Below are 14,626 nucleotides of genomic sequence, written 5' to 3'. Positions count from 1 at the left end.
ATGTTGCGTGTCAGAGAACACATGATACCAGTAACCTCTTTGTTTCCATTAATGGTATACAGTGGAACCTTGGTTTGCACACGCCTCGGTTAGTGTGTTTAATGTCACCTTGGGCTGCTTACATTTTCAAGTTAGCTTACAATATGGCACGCGTCTTGTGTTATTAATACAATGCGTGAGTCCAACTGAATTCTTGAAGTATTTTTATCACAAAACGAACTTGTTAGCAGCTCATTAGCTTGGTAATGCATGGAAACAGGAAGCGGAAGTCAGTTGCAACGCCCGCCTATGATGTCATCAGCGTCTTTGCTAACAGTTAACGCTACAAGTCTAAAAAATGTTAACACAGAACACGCTTGTATAGTTTTACAATTATAGTTTTATATACAATACAGTTTTACATAGTTTTTTACATACTACATAATTTTTTACATAAATCAACATTTAAGGTTACTTTTACCTTCACTGAAGACGTGATTGTTGCCAAAGGCAGCGAGATCAACACAGGCACCACCCTGGTGTTTTGGTTATTATTTGGTAAGTTATTTCTTGAATTCGATAGTGTTTTACATTTTCTTTATCAAAATTCCGGTACTTGCAACTTTCTTTGTCTCCATCTTGGGTTATTTATATAGCAGTGAAAAGCAAAGACTTGAGGTGAGAAACGCTATTTAAGTTAAGAAATAACTCCAAGCAAAACACAAAGCTTTCTCCAGATAGAGCTTTCTCCATCGCCTTATCGCCCCCACCCTCTGGAATTCACTGCCCCAACCACTCCGTGCCTGCTCTGACCTTCTCAAATTCAAAAAACACCTCACAAAACACCTGTTTAAATCTGGATTTAATGTTTAATTTTTTAAACATTGCTGCTTTGTTTTGTTTTTAGTCCTGTTCGTTTTATTTTAATGTGCCTTTCTGCTTTGTTTTTAGCTTTGCATAGTTTTTATCTTCCACTGTAAAGTGTGTTTGAGTACCTTGAAAAGCACTATACAAATAAAATGTATTATTATTATCATTACAATTATTATTATTATTATTAAAGCTGGTGTCCCATTTTGATCTCGCTACCACATTGTGTCTTTGGCAACAACCATGTCTTGACTGAAGGTAAGGGTAACCTTAAGTGGTCATTTATCCCTTTCATTCGTCATTTATATTAAATTTGAACTGTTCTCTGCATGTAAACTATACTTGTACAACCATAAAAATGGGTTTTGTGTTAACATTTTTGGCTTTCTGGAACAGACTGTTATTTAGATAATTTGCCTTTGGGAAAAATTGTCTTAGAGTCCGTTTCGGTTAGAGCCTGGAACAGATTAATGACGCTAACCAAGGTTCTACTGTAGTACTACTTTTAGTCGTAATGCTTTGTTTTCAATTACCTGGGGTGACGGAGCCTTTAGTTTCGCTATTCCCTCCCTCTGGAACTCCATTCCTGTACCCACCCGTAATTGTCTCATGTTAAAACCTCTCTTCAATCTCTTCAAACTTGCTTCTAATGTTTAATCTCATTTTTGCTTAGTTAATCTCATTTTAACTGTATATGTCTTATATTCTTCTGTTTTATTGTACATTGATTGATTGGTATTGATTGCATTGTTTGCTGTTTGCCTTTGAGTTTTCAGAGAAGCGCTTCTACATAGAATGTATTATTATTATTATTATAAATTTACATCCCACGCGGTCATGGTAACAACTAACTGCATAACCTCAGGTGATGATGTATAAGTCAGTGTTTTGGGATTTTGAAATGATACAGAATAAAGATGCTGTATCAGAAGCATAACTGCTTTGTGTTTTTTAATTTTTATATTTGAAATTAATTTTTTTTAACATACCAAAAGTACTTATGGCCAGTTTGAGCAGAAGATAAAAACTGACATAAATAAAGAAGTATTTATTGTATATAATGTAAAGAATAGCAAGTACAAATAACATGAAATCCCTGTTTTTGTACTAGAAAAAAATTAAAATAAGTAAAGCTATTAGAGTAAACTTCTGTGGCGTAAGGCAATATACAAGTATATCTTGATTAAGAATTTTTTGTAGGAGGTCCTTCATATGAAAGTATGAGCAAAAAAAAACTACTAATTTTTGAGTGAAGTTTTATGAGCTAAAGCAATATGCTAATAAATGTTACTGAAGAGGTTTTTTTCTTTTAAATCGTTCTCAAAAACAAGTAGAACTTACTTGAGAATGATGGAGAGCTTACATGAGAATGGCCCTTATAATATTTACTTAGATGTGGAAAAAGTTAGTAAGCTTTTTTTAAGTAAATGTTACTCCAGACTTTTTTCAGTGTGGAGCAGGAACGGTGGAGAGGTGTTAAGTGGTTGAGAAAGAAATCTCTACCTGAAAGTCCCAAAGCTTGAGTCCCTTAATAGGTGCCCTCGAGCAAGCTTTCTAAATCACCTAATGGCTCCCCAGGCACTGGAAAGCTGTACACTGCTCCAGTAGTGCAAACTGGAAAGGCAATAAAAGAGTCTTAAATCTTAAGAAGGTACACTGTGTACCATCTGTAACGAATAAGACAAAAAAACACACAAATATTATAGAAAATGACATATTTATCGTTGCTTGATGAATGTGAGGGTGATGATTGAGAAGTATGATGTGAGTGCGTGTTTCCTTGGTGGTGGAACTAAAGCCGTTGCATTAAAACTAATTTGTTTTTTTATTTAAAAAACAGAGGACTCGCCTCCCTCACAGATCAGGATCCTATATGATTTCTAGGTAAGAGACCATTGCACAATGTCTTGAAAGCATGGGTATTTGTAAGCGATTTATTCTGATGCATGTGTTTGTAATGTGATTTGAAGGAGAGACCAGCAAGACATAGAGACGGAACTACAATAATGTGAGTATTACAGTTTTGTGAAATGGATTTAGTTACTGATTATTCATACAAGAGCTGCAACATTTATTGATGATTCATCAATTATCCAATTCGTCAACAACTATTTTGGTATTCGATTAATGGTAAAAATGTAAATATCCTCTGATTTCAACCACTAAAATACAATACAATCCTTAAAACTAAAAAGAAAAGAATAAAAGACACAGAGGACCATACGACTCACGCCGAGTTAAAAGCCAGAGAATAAAACTGAGTCTTTAGACGAGACTTAAAGCTTTCAATTGTGGGGGCTGTTTTTGCATGAGTGGGTGAGTAGTTGGGGCCAACTACGGAAAAGGCCCGGTCTCCCTCGTTTTAAGTCTCGTCTTGGGCACCACCAGTTGGAGCTGGCCTTCGGACCTCAATGTGCACACTGGAGTGTAGATTTGGATGAGGTCAGAGATGGATTGAGGGGCCTGCCCATTCAACACCTTAAAAACAATCAATAAAATCTTAAAATCAATTCTAAAACGCACAGGAAACCAGTGCAGGGAGGCTAGAATTGGGGTGATGTGCTCCCTCTTTTTGGTTCCTCTTAAAAGCCGTGCCGCCGAGTTCTAGACTAACTGTAAGCGAGAGAGCAATTTGTGGCTTATTCTAGAGTAAAGTCCATTACAGTAGTCCAGATGTGACAAAATAAAAGCGTGCATGGCTTGTTCGAGGTAGTAAGTACTGCAAAACTTGGAACACCTCTAGGAATTAGCTGCACCAACTGCCAAGGCTTGATCAACCTCCATTTCTGCAGAACAGCAGCTTTAAATTGTTGACCCATTTTGTGGTCCCTGAAACAGGCCTTTTTGTATAATTCTGAAATACACATTATTTTTCAGTGTTGGGTAACCTTACCTTTTTTTAACCTCTGGCACTTCACCACTTCCCTTTGTACCATTTCAAGCTATTCATTTGGCTTGCACGACTTCAATTTCAATAAATAACGGGAAAAATTGGAGTGTTCTAAAATTTTTGACGGGTGGTGTACGTAGGGCTGTCAAATGCGTAAAAAATGTCATCAAACTACTCACAGCTTTTAAATTAATTAATCATAATTACCGTAAATTCTGGTGTATAAGCCGCTATTTAAAAAAAAAAAACTTTGAACACTGCGACTTATACAGCGTTGCGACAAATTTATGGCTTCTCATTTTGTGCCCTACTAAATGTTTAAATACTGTGCCACTCGCGAGTCAGTGACGAAACGATAGCTCTTTCTTTGGCAGGAGCCAATCATGGCCTATCAGTGCACTCACAACGAGCTTATCAACCCACTGTAAATCACAGGTCAGTATATATACCAGTATAACAACATAACAGTCTGAATAACAGTGTCATGTTTCAAAGAACACTTTACTAACAACATTAAGTTCATCACACAGCAACTTAACATTCAAAAGGTGTATACCCAAATATACAACATGTTCCAATATGAGTTTAAAATAAAATAAATTTTAAAAAACATTTAAAATTTTTCCCATAAGGGATTTCGTCTCAGCAACGCAGTCATCGCTGCAATGACGTCGACTTCCCTCTGGCCTTTGGGCTACGGGTCCTCTGGCTCCCTCTGGTGGACAGAAGCAGCATTGGTTTTCTCAAATGAAATGCATTATGGGAAGACTTTAAAATGTTGGGGTTTTTTTCATATTAATCTCGTATTGATACATGTTTCTGTATTTCTGAGGTAGAACATCTGAGTGTCAAGTTGCTGTGTGATGAGTTTAATGTTGTTTGTAAGATGAAACTGTGAGTCAGACTGTTATACTGAGTAATGACCTACTGCAATTTCCAGTGGGTTGACAAGCTTGATGTGAGTTTTTTCCTAATTATGATTAGCTCCTGTCAAATAAAGAGCTGACTGGTTCTCAGACTTGTGCGCACCACAATATGCCATTTTATGACATGGACACATGCAGCTTATACACCGGTGCGGTTTATATAAGAACACATCTGTTTTTTCCTCTAAATTTAGTGGGTGCGATTTATACTTTACATCGGTGCGGGTTATACACCGGAATTTACCACTCAAGCCTGAAAATTAGGGCTGTCAAATGATTAAAAATTGTTATCATATTGATCAGTTTTCAAATTAATTAACCATGATTAGTCACTATTTGCAACTATGTGTGAAATGTGCTCTTTTTACTGTATTTTATGAACAAAAAAATAAATGACAGGACACAAGTTTATATATTTGTATTTATTAACAGCTTCAAATGAAAATTTAAATCACGCTAAAGACACCACACATGTCTGATAACCTATTTACACTAGTCTCTTTAATAGAAGCAGAATATTTGAATCACACTTTTGCCAGTTATTATAACCCATTGGGAGTTGCGTTCAAAGACACTATGTAATTTTTTTTACATTGAATTCACTGTGGGCCGCACGGTGGTCTAGTGTTAGCATGTTGGCCACACAGTCACAGTCAGGAGATCGGAAAGAATCTCCGTTGGGCATTTCTGTGTGGAAATGTCGCCCAAAGTCAGCTGGGATAGGCTCCGGCATACCCCAGCGACCCTAATGAGGAGAAGCGGAATAGAAAATGGATGATGTGTAGACGTATTTTGTGGGATTTCAAAGAGTACTTAAATGCATCAAATTGTACTTCTGCATAAAGAGTTATGCTAGTGAGTGATAAGACTATCCACTTACTGTTTTTCTTTGTCTTTCTGTTTATTTAGACCACACATACACGCATAATAAAGACGTTGTGATGTTCAGAGTGCCCCTGAATGCACCTCGCTGTCGTCTAGTGACAATCAGGAAGTGTCATTCCGAGGAGGACTATAGACGTATTTGTGAGTTGGAGATATATATATGGTGTTGGAATTGCAATGCTGTTGATGTGTTCAGGTCAGAATAAAGTCATAAAAGAGCCTTCTGCCGTCATGACATAGAGGGGTGGCTTGAGATGGTGCACATTACGCTAAAAATTTTAACATAATTAATTAAATTAGTTATTACGTGCTATTTTTGACAGCCCTACTGAAATTGTACGTAAATGTACCACTAGTCTCTTTAATAATAGCAGATCATTTGAATCACACTTTAACTGCATTATTAAGAGAAATGAGGGGTTACGTTCAAAGACACCACCTAATTCAAGATTAATTCACATGTTTTGAGTGTACAGTACAAATTGTACTTCCGCAGTAAGAGTTATGTTGGTTAGTGAAGAGATTATCTACTTATTGTTTTTCTTTTCTTTATTTAGAGCACATACACGCATAATCAAGACATTTTTGTGATGTTCGGCGCGTCCGTGAATGCATCTCGCAGTCGCCAAGTGACAATGAGGAAGTGTGGACAAACTAGAGATGTGTTTGTGAGTTGGAGATACATACGTATATAGTGTTGGAATTACACTGCTGTTGACGTGTTCAGCTAGAATAAAATTATAAAAGAGTGTCAAACTCTGTGTGACGATGTGGGAACGTTACACTGTGCCCCCGTCTGCCATCACATCTGCCATACGCTAAAAAAGATGAACATAATTAATGAAATAAATTAGAAATCTCTGTTAATGCGATATTTCTGACAGCCCTAGTTTTAGGCAAAACAAGATATTCACACACATCATTGACTTTGTAAAACAGTCGTCGACATTTTTCCTCTTTTCTGATTTGTTGCACACCAAACCAGGAGTGGCCTTAACCAATTACTTGATTAATCCAGACAACAAGCTTCAGATTAGGCAACTATGAAAATAACAGTTAGTTGCAGCCCTAATACATACACAATGCAAGTGAATGGAAAAATGTGGTCGGGTCAAACCTGCAAACACAATCCTGTGCAATCTTTACATTGAAATTCAAAATTCCACATGCCCGAAAAGGAGTAGGAAGAAGCAGTTTATTTAATCCTACCTTCTCTCCGTTTCACATCGATTGTTAATACATTTGTTCACTTCCTGTATTCAACATACTCTAATTCACTATTTACATTATTCTTCCATACAATAAAAGCAGTTTTTATTTTTTTAAACAAAAACAAAAACAAAAAATTCTTCCCTTTCCCCTGTTGTCCTGATATATTCCATTCCCCAGTCCAATCATTTGTAGTCTGGATAGCTAAAGGTTTCCACTTCCTTCCTCTTCTTTGGTCTTGTACTGTGAGTGTCATTGAATGTAGATACATGGGTTCCTAATTCCAGTACTTCTTGTTAAGCAGGCTCTTGCAACGTGGTATTGATATCAAATGTCAAATGTTATTGAATGTAATTCTTCTAACTGCATGGTTCTTTCTTTGTGGGTTGTATCCTCCATTTTTCTTGTTGTCATGGTAATTTGGTCTTTAATATTTATCCAGATTGATGTAGATTTTCCCGCTGGTGCTACAAGTGCTTTGTATCTTTCCCTGCTTCCTCAAGTCTTGTACTTTCTTGGCAATGTTAGCTTTGCATTTTGTCAGATGCTCATTCATGCAGACGTTTGTACCTTTCAGCTTCTTTCCCTGTTTCAGCAGTGCGATTTTGAATTCCCTATTGGTGAACATAACGTTGATGACGGTTTCTGCCATACAGTGGGATGCAAGTATCGAGGATGTAAATATCTACATCCACCTCCCTTGATTGTAGGAAATTGGCAATTTGTTGTTTGTTGAAGGAACATCCATTTCATCTGGTTTGCCTCTGTTTTGGACTGACCTGTCTTTTGAATTGGGTGTAATTCGGAGCCCTGTGAGGATCCCATCGTTCATTCGTGCATTCTGATCCAGCTCATCAATTATATTTTTCATTTGCTCAGTTATATTTTTCTTGGCTTCTTTCTCTTCCTCAAGAGTGGCGTGCAAGACAGCATTATCTTTTAATAGTGCCTTGATATCATTCTGTAGAACCTTGATATCATTGTGTATTGCTCTATTTTCCTTCATAGGAAAACCTTCCTTCATTGTTAACCTCCTGAAGAGCACCGCGCAAGGCAGCATGATCATCTTGTAGTACCTTGATATCGTCTCATAGTGCCTTGGTAACCTTGCGCAGTGCTCTATTTTCATCATGGATGTCCATGAGTTTTTTGTTGAGGCTGTCCTTCTGCGCTTGTACATATCCTATCTGTGTTAGCAGGCCTCTTAGATCTTGCTTTTTGTGCTACTGTTTGCTCTCTCATCTCCCACTTCACGGCGTGAAATAACATCCAATTATTGGTCTCGAGAAGATCTCCGAATTCTGGAACTGGTTTTACCTCCGAGGCACCATCTTCCTCATCTGACAGCCAGACTCTGATTTTTAACCTGGCTTTCATTTCGCTTTGTGTTTGGCATTGTTGCTAAGAAACCGCTTTGAACTTCAGCAGTTAGCTGGTTAGTTTGGCTTGCCTGCAACTGTCAGCACTTGTAACTTGTTTCGAGGAATCTGTACCTCACGCCTGTCCGAGTTAAAGTTGTTCTGATCTCGGGTTCGTGAAGTGTAGTCAGAAAAGCACCAAAATAGTTGAACACTCTAGTGTTGAAAGCAGAGCTCTTGCCATGTAAATCCTTTCCAGAAAAAAAGAAAAGAAAGGTTCCATCATTCCAAAAGTAACTGTTCGTGTTTTTTGTCCATGACCCTGGACTCACGTAACACTTCAGCAAAATATTTTTGGTTTATATATTTATGGTTGTCCCTGACTGTACAATATGATCAACTATTTCATTGTGTCTACAAATTTGTAGTTAAATGAGTATCACTGAACAATATTGGGCAATGTGCATGAAATGTTAAGAACCACACTTCATACTTGAACATTAAAAGAGAAAAAATGATTTGGCACATCACTGTTTTCCAACACCTTAAGTACTTAAAGTGCATAGAGTTGAGCAGCTGCGGTGTCTTGTGTCAGCTTCCGCTAAATTTATGACCACTGTATGTTTGTGTTTAAATTCTTTGTATTTCCAGCGTTCTCAGACAATACAGAGCAATCTCTCTGCAGCGGCCCACGGAGCACACGTGACGATCTGTTTGATCCACACTGAACAATACTCCATTGCAGTAACTGGCAAAACTGACTGAATTGGAAGCTTAACCTTGACAGAGAGCAATGATGGACCCTTGTTGAAAAAAATGTGTATATTATGTTTATGCCTTGTCTATTGCAAATATATTCTAGGTTAGCTAAAAATGTTTGTACACTACATATGTACGTTGACTAATGTATCTCTGTTTATCACCTAATCAACTGTTTGTGTTGTTGTTCAAAAAGTTATTTATTATTTGGATTTTCTGCAATTACTGTATAATAAAAGTTCCATGTATGTGAAATTATGGGATCATAATGGTCTCCAGCTGTACAGCCGCCAAAGCATTCATACGTCAACAAAGTAGGATCCCATCTAATGAGCAACTAATTACCTCAGCATGTGATATAAACTTTTTACAACGTATTTCCTGTTTGACGTTGCTTTTTATAAGGATCCAAAGAGTTTTTCCCAAAAAGGTGAGGAATTTAGTCCACCCTTGTTAGCATCTCAAGTTGCTAATTGATGGGGCTTGGAGATTGACAGGGGACAAATAAACCCATTTTATGAGCAAAATAGTGTGAAACGCCTTGACAAGTACCTTGCAGAATATTCTGCTGGTGGTTAAAAAAAACACATTAGCAGAAAGACGGATCCACACAACAAAGGCTATGTCTCTAGGACTTGACAGGCTTTGGTGGGAAAATGTGGTCGTACAACATTTACTGCTACACGGAAATAGAAGAAGGCAGTACTGTATATGATTTCTCTCATGTGGTCTTGACATTGATCCATGCTTTCCCAGTGTTACCACATACTTATGGTTTTGATTGCATCCAGTCTGAGAGAAACTTGACAATTCCCCACATGGTTGTGCAAAGATCCTGTGTGAGGGAGCACAGGAGCCGGATAGGAAAACACAGCCCTGGCCTGGAGCTTCTACAAACCTGAGAACTGCAATATAATATGATCTATAGCACCATTCATTTCACAGGATACTGCTTATCACTGCTGGCTGTTGCTCCTTTGGCAATATTTCCCAAGACAATCCTGTTAAAAAACTAGGGAAATATTTGTATAATTCATACATATGTTGTGTTGTGCTTTCAGCACAGCTGTGAAAGAAAACTGGAAGGTCTGTACTAGTGAATATGTGGGAATTGACCATTTGAGCGGTCCAGAAGGTTGACTTCCATTTTCACGCTCACAATCTCCCTCCTTTGTTCACGTTCATGTTCACATCAGAAGAGACAAAATGGGTTGTTTTTGCAAGAAATAAATCACTGTCAAAAGTCAAAGACTTACTGTGTTACTGTGAAAAAAACGTTTTTTCCCCAATTATAATTAGCCAGTTATCTGACTAATTAGGTCCAAGGTAAATAGTTACATTTACAGTGGTGTGAAAAAGTGTTTACCCCCTTCCTGATTTCTTATTTTTTGTACGTTTGTAACACTTATATGTTTCAGATCATCAAACAAAATTAAATATTAGTCCACAGAACTGAACACAAAATGCACTTTCCAAATGAACCTTTTTATTATTAAGGGAGAAAAAAAATCCAAACCGACAATTCTGCAAAGATGAGTGGGCCAAAATTCCTCCACAGCGCTGTAAGAGCCTCATTGCAAGTTCTTGCAAAAGCTTCACTGCAGTTGTTGCTCCAAGGGTGGCCCAACAAGTTATTAGGTTTAGGGGGCAATCACTTTTTCACACTGGGACGTATGGGTTTGGACATTTTTTCTCCCTTAATAATAAAAAGTTCCACTTAAAAACTGCATTTTGGATTCAGTTGTGTTGTCATTGACTCATATTTAAATTTGTTTGATTAACTGAAAAAAAAGAAATCAGGAAAGGGGGTTAACACTTTTTCCACACCACTGTACATATAAAACATTTCTCAGTAATACAACCTATTAGCTTAGTGATTTTCCCTAAGGTCAGTTAAAGTTGAACTATTTGCCATTGTGCTAAACGTAGGGTGGCTAAATGTCTCGTTTTCCCAGGACTTTTTTTGTTTTCAAGTCCTGTCCTTGTTTTTTTAAGGAAGTGTTTAAGGAAATGTCCTGGTTTTCCTTGTTTTTCATTGGGCCATTAAATTGAGGCGCATTAGCGCACACTTCTGCATGTAACATAATCCCTGAGAGGCTGCTGCGTGGGCGGCTCACTTTACGGGCGAGGAGACAGCCATAAAGATATAGTATAGATATAAGTAATATCTTTATTGTTTACATCACTACATTGAAAAATTTGTGAGAGCTATTTTTGTTAAAGTTGGATTTGTTCAAACAGTAAAACTTTGGTTAGCGTACACCCCAGTTTGCATGTTCTTCGGTTAGCGTACAATATGGAACGTGTCTTGTCGTGTTATTAACACACTGCATTAGTCCAACTGTGTTTGTAATGTACAGTACAGTGGTACCTTGGTTAGTGTCTGCCCTGGTTAGTGTGTTTTTCGGTTAACATCCAAAAATGATGCTAAAATGTTGCCTTGCCATCAACAAAAGTACCATCCTGAAGAATAACGTAATCAACTGCGCTAATGTTGCGAAAAGAGTAACGGTGTTAACAAAACAGAGACCACAAACCACCGAAGATGTTGAGAAGTTGTTGCTGGTGTCAATCAACGGAAAACAGCTAGCGGGAGACACTGTTTCAGAGGCGGCTCTAACAAAGAAAACGCCTGTGTGAGTCTGTTTTTTTTATACAATTTTTGACATATACAGTATCTCACAAAAGTGAGCACACGCCACATTTTCACACCCATTTTATTACTGAATAGGGTATAGTATAGAAATGAAACAGATATACTTTGGAGGAGTCAGTCTACAGCTTGTAGAGCTGAAAATGATTAAACACAAAGTGAAAAGAATTCATATTTAAGATAATTGTATCTTGCCAACATGGTGGTGGTATAATAATAAATAAATAATAAATATAATAATAAATAAAATAAATAATAATAATCATAATAATAATAATAAATGTAAAAAGCATGGTGGTGGTAGCGTCATGGACTGGGGCCGCGTGAGAGCTGCCTGCACTGGGGAGTTCATTGAGGGAAACATGAATTCCAACATGTCCTGTGACATTGTGAAGGACAGCATGTGCCCTTCCCTTGGGAAACTGGGCCGCATGGCAGTTTTCATTCCTGAGGAAACTGAAGATGAAGGTGATGGACGTGCCAAGTATGTCTCCAAACCCAGGGGTGGATTGGCCAGTACCGTGAATTTTCCTGGTGGGCCGACCAAACTTTAACTGATGGACAGTCGTTTATTTCTTGATTGCTGCGCCTTACAATGTTACGCTGTGAATGGAAATTGAGACAGCAAGGTACTAGGACCAAACGGCCGCACAAGTTGAAGCCTGTTTCCCTTTAGACCACCCACAAGCTCATCTATTGGCTCTGCTGATTTTTGCTATCGTGTGATTCATTGATGATTTGCTTTTATGAAACACTGAAAGTGATAATTTCATCAAAGGATGCCACAGTGCACATCTCCAAGCTTACAAGTCCCAATTGCAATGAGATGTGTGTTCTGCTATTTTCAGTTTTTGATCATTTTTACCTGTAATGACATCCCCCCAGTCATGTCATCTGCAGAGTTCAAGTGTTTAAAGTGTTAACATGCACCTTTTTTAATGCCCACAGATTTGTTTCATGAGGGACATGGTTGTAACGATTTAAATAATATATAGCTATACATATTTTTCAGGCAGTGTTTATGGTTTATTGACCTTTCAACAGTTTCACATTATACAGTCACAATGAAACAATCACTACAGGTACAATAAAACATCAGCATACATATTACAGATGTATTGTTTATGTGTACATTATGTAGAGCTGTACTGGCTGTTCTAAAGTCAAATTGTGTTTGTCCATTTTTCAGTTCATTATGTTATTGTTTTCCATAACGAGTCAAAGTTCTGATTGCAAGCAGACTCACTATCATTTATTTACTCTAGGCCCTAGGTTCCCAAAGTGGGGTACGCGTACCACCAGGGGTACACCAATTGTCATTGGGGCTACATGAATAAAAACAAAAAGCAAATATCGCTCACAATTAAGAGCGCTCCTGAAAGCCTCACAGCACAGAGTGTACCGTCATAGCAGAAAGAAGGAAGGAGAAACGGCATGAAGTTCTTCTTTGCGCTGGATGAGTTACATGAATAAGTAAGTAAAAGAGGCTTTATTGCTGCTTGTATGCATTTTTGTACTTTGGATACTGCTTTATCATGTTTGTTCAACTTGCCCTTTCAATTTGGTATCAAATTAATACGCAGATTGAAATGATAGAGATTGCAAGTGGACAAAAGTGAAGCTCAAGTTCAACCCATTCAAAGTGAAGCATCCCAACATCCGACTGAAATAAAAGATACAGTGTATGTTGGATGAATACGAGATACTTTATTCATCTCCAAGAGAAAATCACATCTTATCAATGGATCTGTGCTCATGTCAAACCTTTATAAAAATTTGACCATGCACAATACACATTTTTGAACCACACTTACTTAATATAAAAATAATTAACCAATTCATGTTTAATATTTCAGTTTAAGGAAATGTTTTATGTTTTTTAAGTGTGCAGCAGTAGGAGGGACATGTCTTCAAGTCAAATGTCTGAAGGGGTATGTGACTGTAAAAGGTTTGGGAACCACTGGTCTAGGCTCCAGAATATAAAGGGATATTGTTCAGTGTAGTTGTGTTATTGCGGGCTTGCCTTTTATATGCACGTCAATAGGGTGAATTGGCACAGTACATGCATGAGGATTGTTGTGAGCCAGTCTGCACCAAAAAGCCCAAGGCCAAATTTTTGTACCGATCCACTCCTGTCCAAACCAGAACCCAATTGTGCACCTGGGGGTGCCCACAAGCGGGAGGTGGTGGAGCGGAAGATGGAGGGTTGCAAGTTACCTAACATCCACCAACTCCTGGAGGAGAAGAAGAGCATTCCAGTAACAACTTGTGCAGATCTGGTGAATTTCACCTTTGTGAAATACTGTACATTCATCTTCCACAACATTATTGGGATGAGACCCAATACAAAACCGGCATTAAATATTCAGGTTTTACAAAAACATAGCAGTATTTAATTTTGATTGACTTCACTAATGTGCTTATCATACTGTGCCTCTCAGCCATACAGTTCTACATCGCCGTAAACATTATCTTTGTAAAGCAGAATCTTTATTATATAGGTGTACCAACCTCCAAAAATAAATGAACCTGTGTGTATGCTGGTTTGACATTGTGCCACATGGTGGAAGCAAAGCTCACACACACGCGCACACGCACACACACACACACACACACACACACACACACACACACACACACACACCAAGCAAGGAAAGCACAAAGAAGGAGAGACATTTTGCCAAGTCTGTTCTTATTTATTCTAACAATATCATTGTCAAAGACTGATGTTACTAGCTTAAGGGATGTTAGTCATGTAGCCACACACATTGTCGCTCTTAGAGAGGTTGAACACTGTTATTACAAAAAGCAGAAACCCAGTTAACCCTTTATCTTCGAGTACATCGTCACCAGTACACCTGAGTTACATTTCTGCTAGTAACTAAGGATTATGTAACAGTGCTGACGTTGTGGGTTTGCCCTGTGAGGTGCATCGGAAATCAGACCGGTTAAAGAAACACCCCCATTGCTAATGATCTGCCAGTATTACTGATTCTGGGCAGATTAGATTGGCATGGCAACACATAGAAGCTGGAATACGATTGGACAAAAAAATCTAACATGGACATACATGTACAGGAAGCAGTGCAGCCAGTAT

The 14,626-nt window shown here is 37.9% G+C and overlaps 1 protein-coding gene across 4 annotated transcripts in view; it reads left to right on the top strand.

The window, feature by feature from the left end:
* csf1b (colony stimulating factor 1b (macrophage)) overlaps positions 1–10,128 on the top strand; it is a 32,582-nt gene extending 22,454 nt beyond the window's left edge. The window contains exons 7-10 of one of the 4 annotated variants that reach the window (XR_008572808.1): positions 2,690–2,733; positions 2,820–2,857; positions 5,575–5,691; positions 8,769–10,128. Coding sequence is in view for 2 of the 4 variants with exons in the window: in XM_054791181.1 (XP_054647156.1) it covers positions 2,690–2,733; positions 2,820–2,856 (81 nt within the window). In the remaining 2 variants the exon portion in view is untranslated. Of the gene's footprint in view, positions 1–2,689; positions 2,734–2,819; positions 2,858–5,574; positions 5,692–6,107; positions 8,724–8,768 lie in introns of those variants that run through there. The other 3 variants (XR_008572809.1, XM_054791181.1, XM_054791162.1) reach the window with 3 other exon arrangements.
* The last annotated feature ends 4,498 nt before the right edge of the window (positions 10,129–14,626 follow it).

This window comes from Dunckerocampus dactyliophorus, chromosome 1 (genome assembly GCF_027744805.1).
Source record: "Dunckerocampus dactyliophorus isolate RoL2022-P2 chromosome 1, RoL_Ddac_1.1, whole genome shotgun sequence".
NCBI classification, from domain to species: Eukaryota; Metazoa; Chordata; class Actinopteri; order Syngnathiformes; family Syngnathidae; genus Dunckerocampus; species Dunckerocampus dactyliophorus.
The sequence above is the reverse complement of the archived record's forward strand: the minus strand, read 5'-3'. Positions and strand labels throughout refer to the sequence as shown.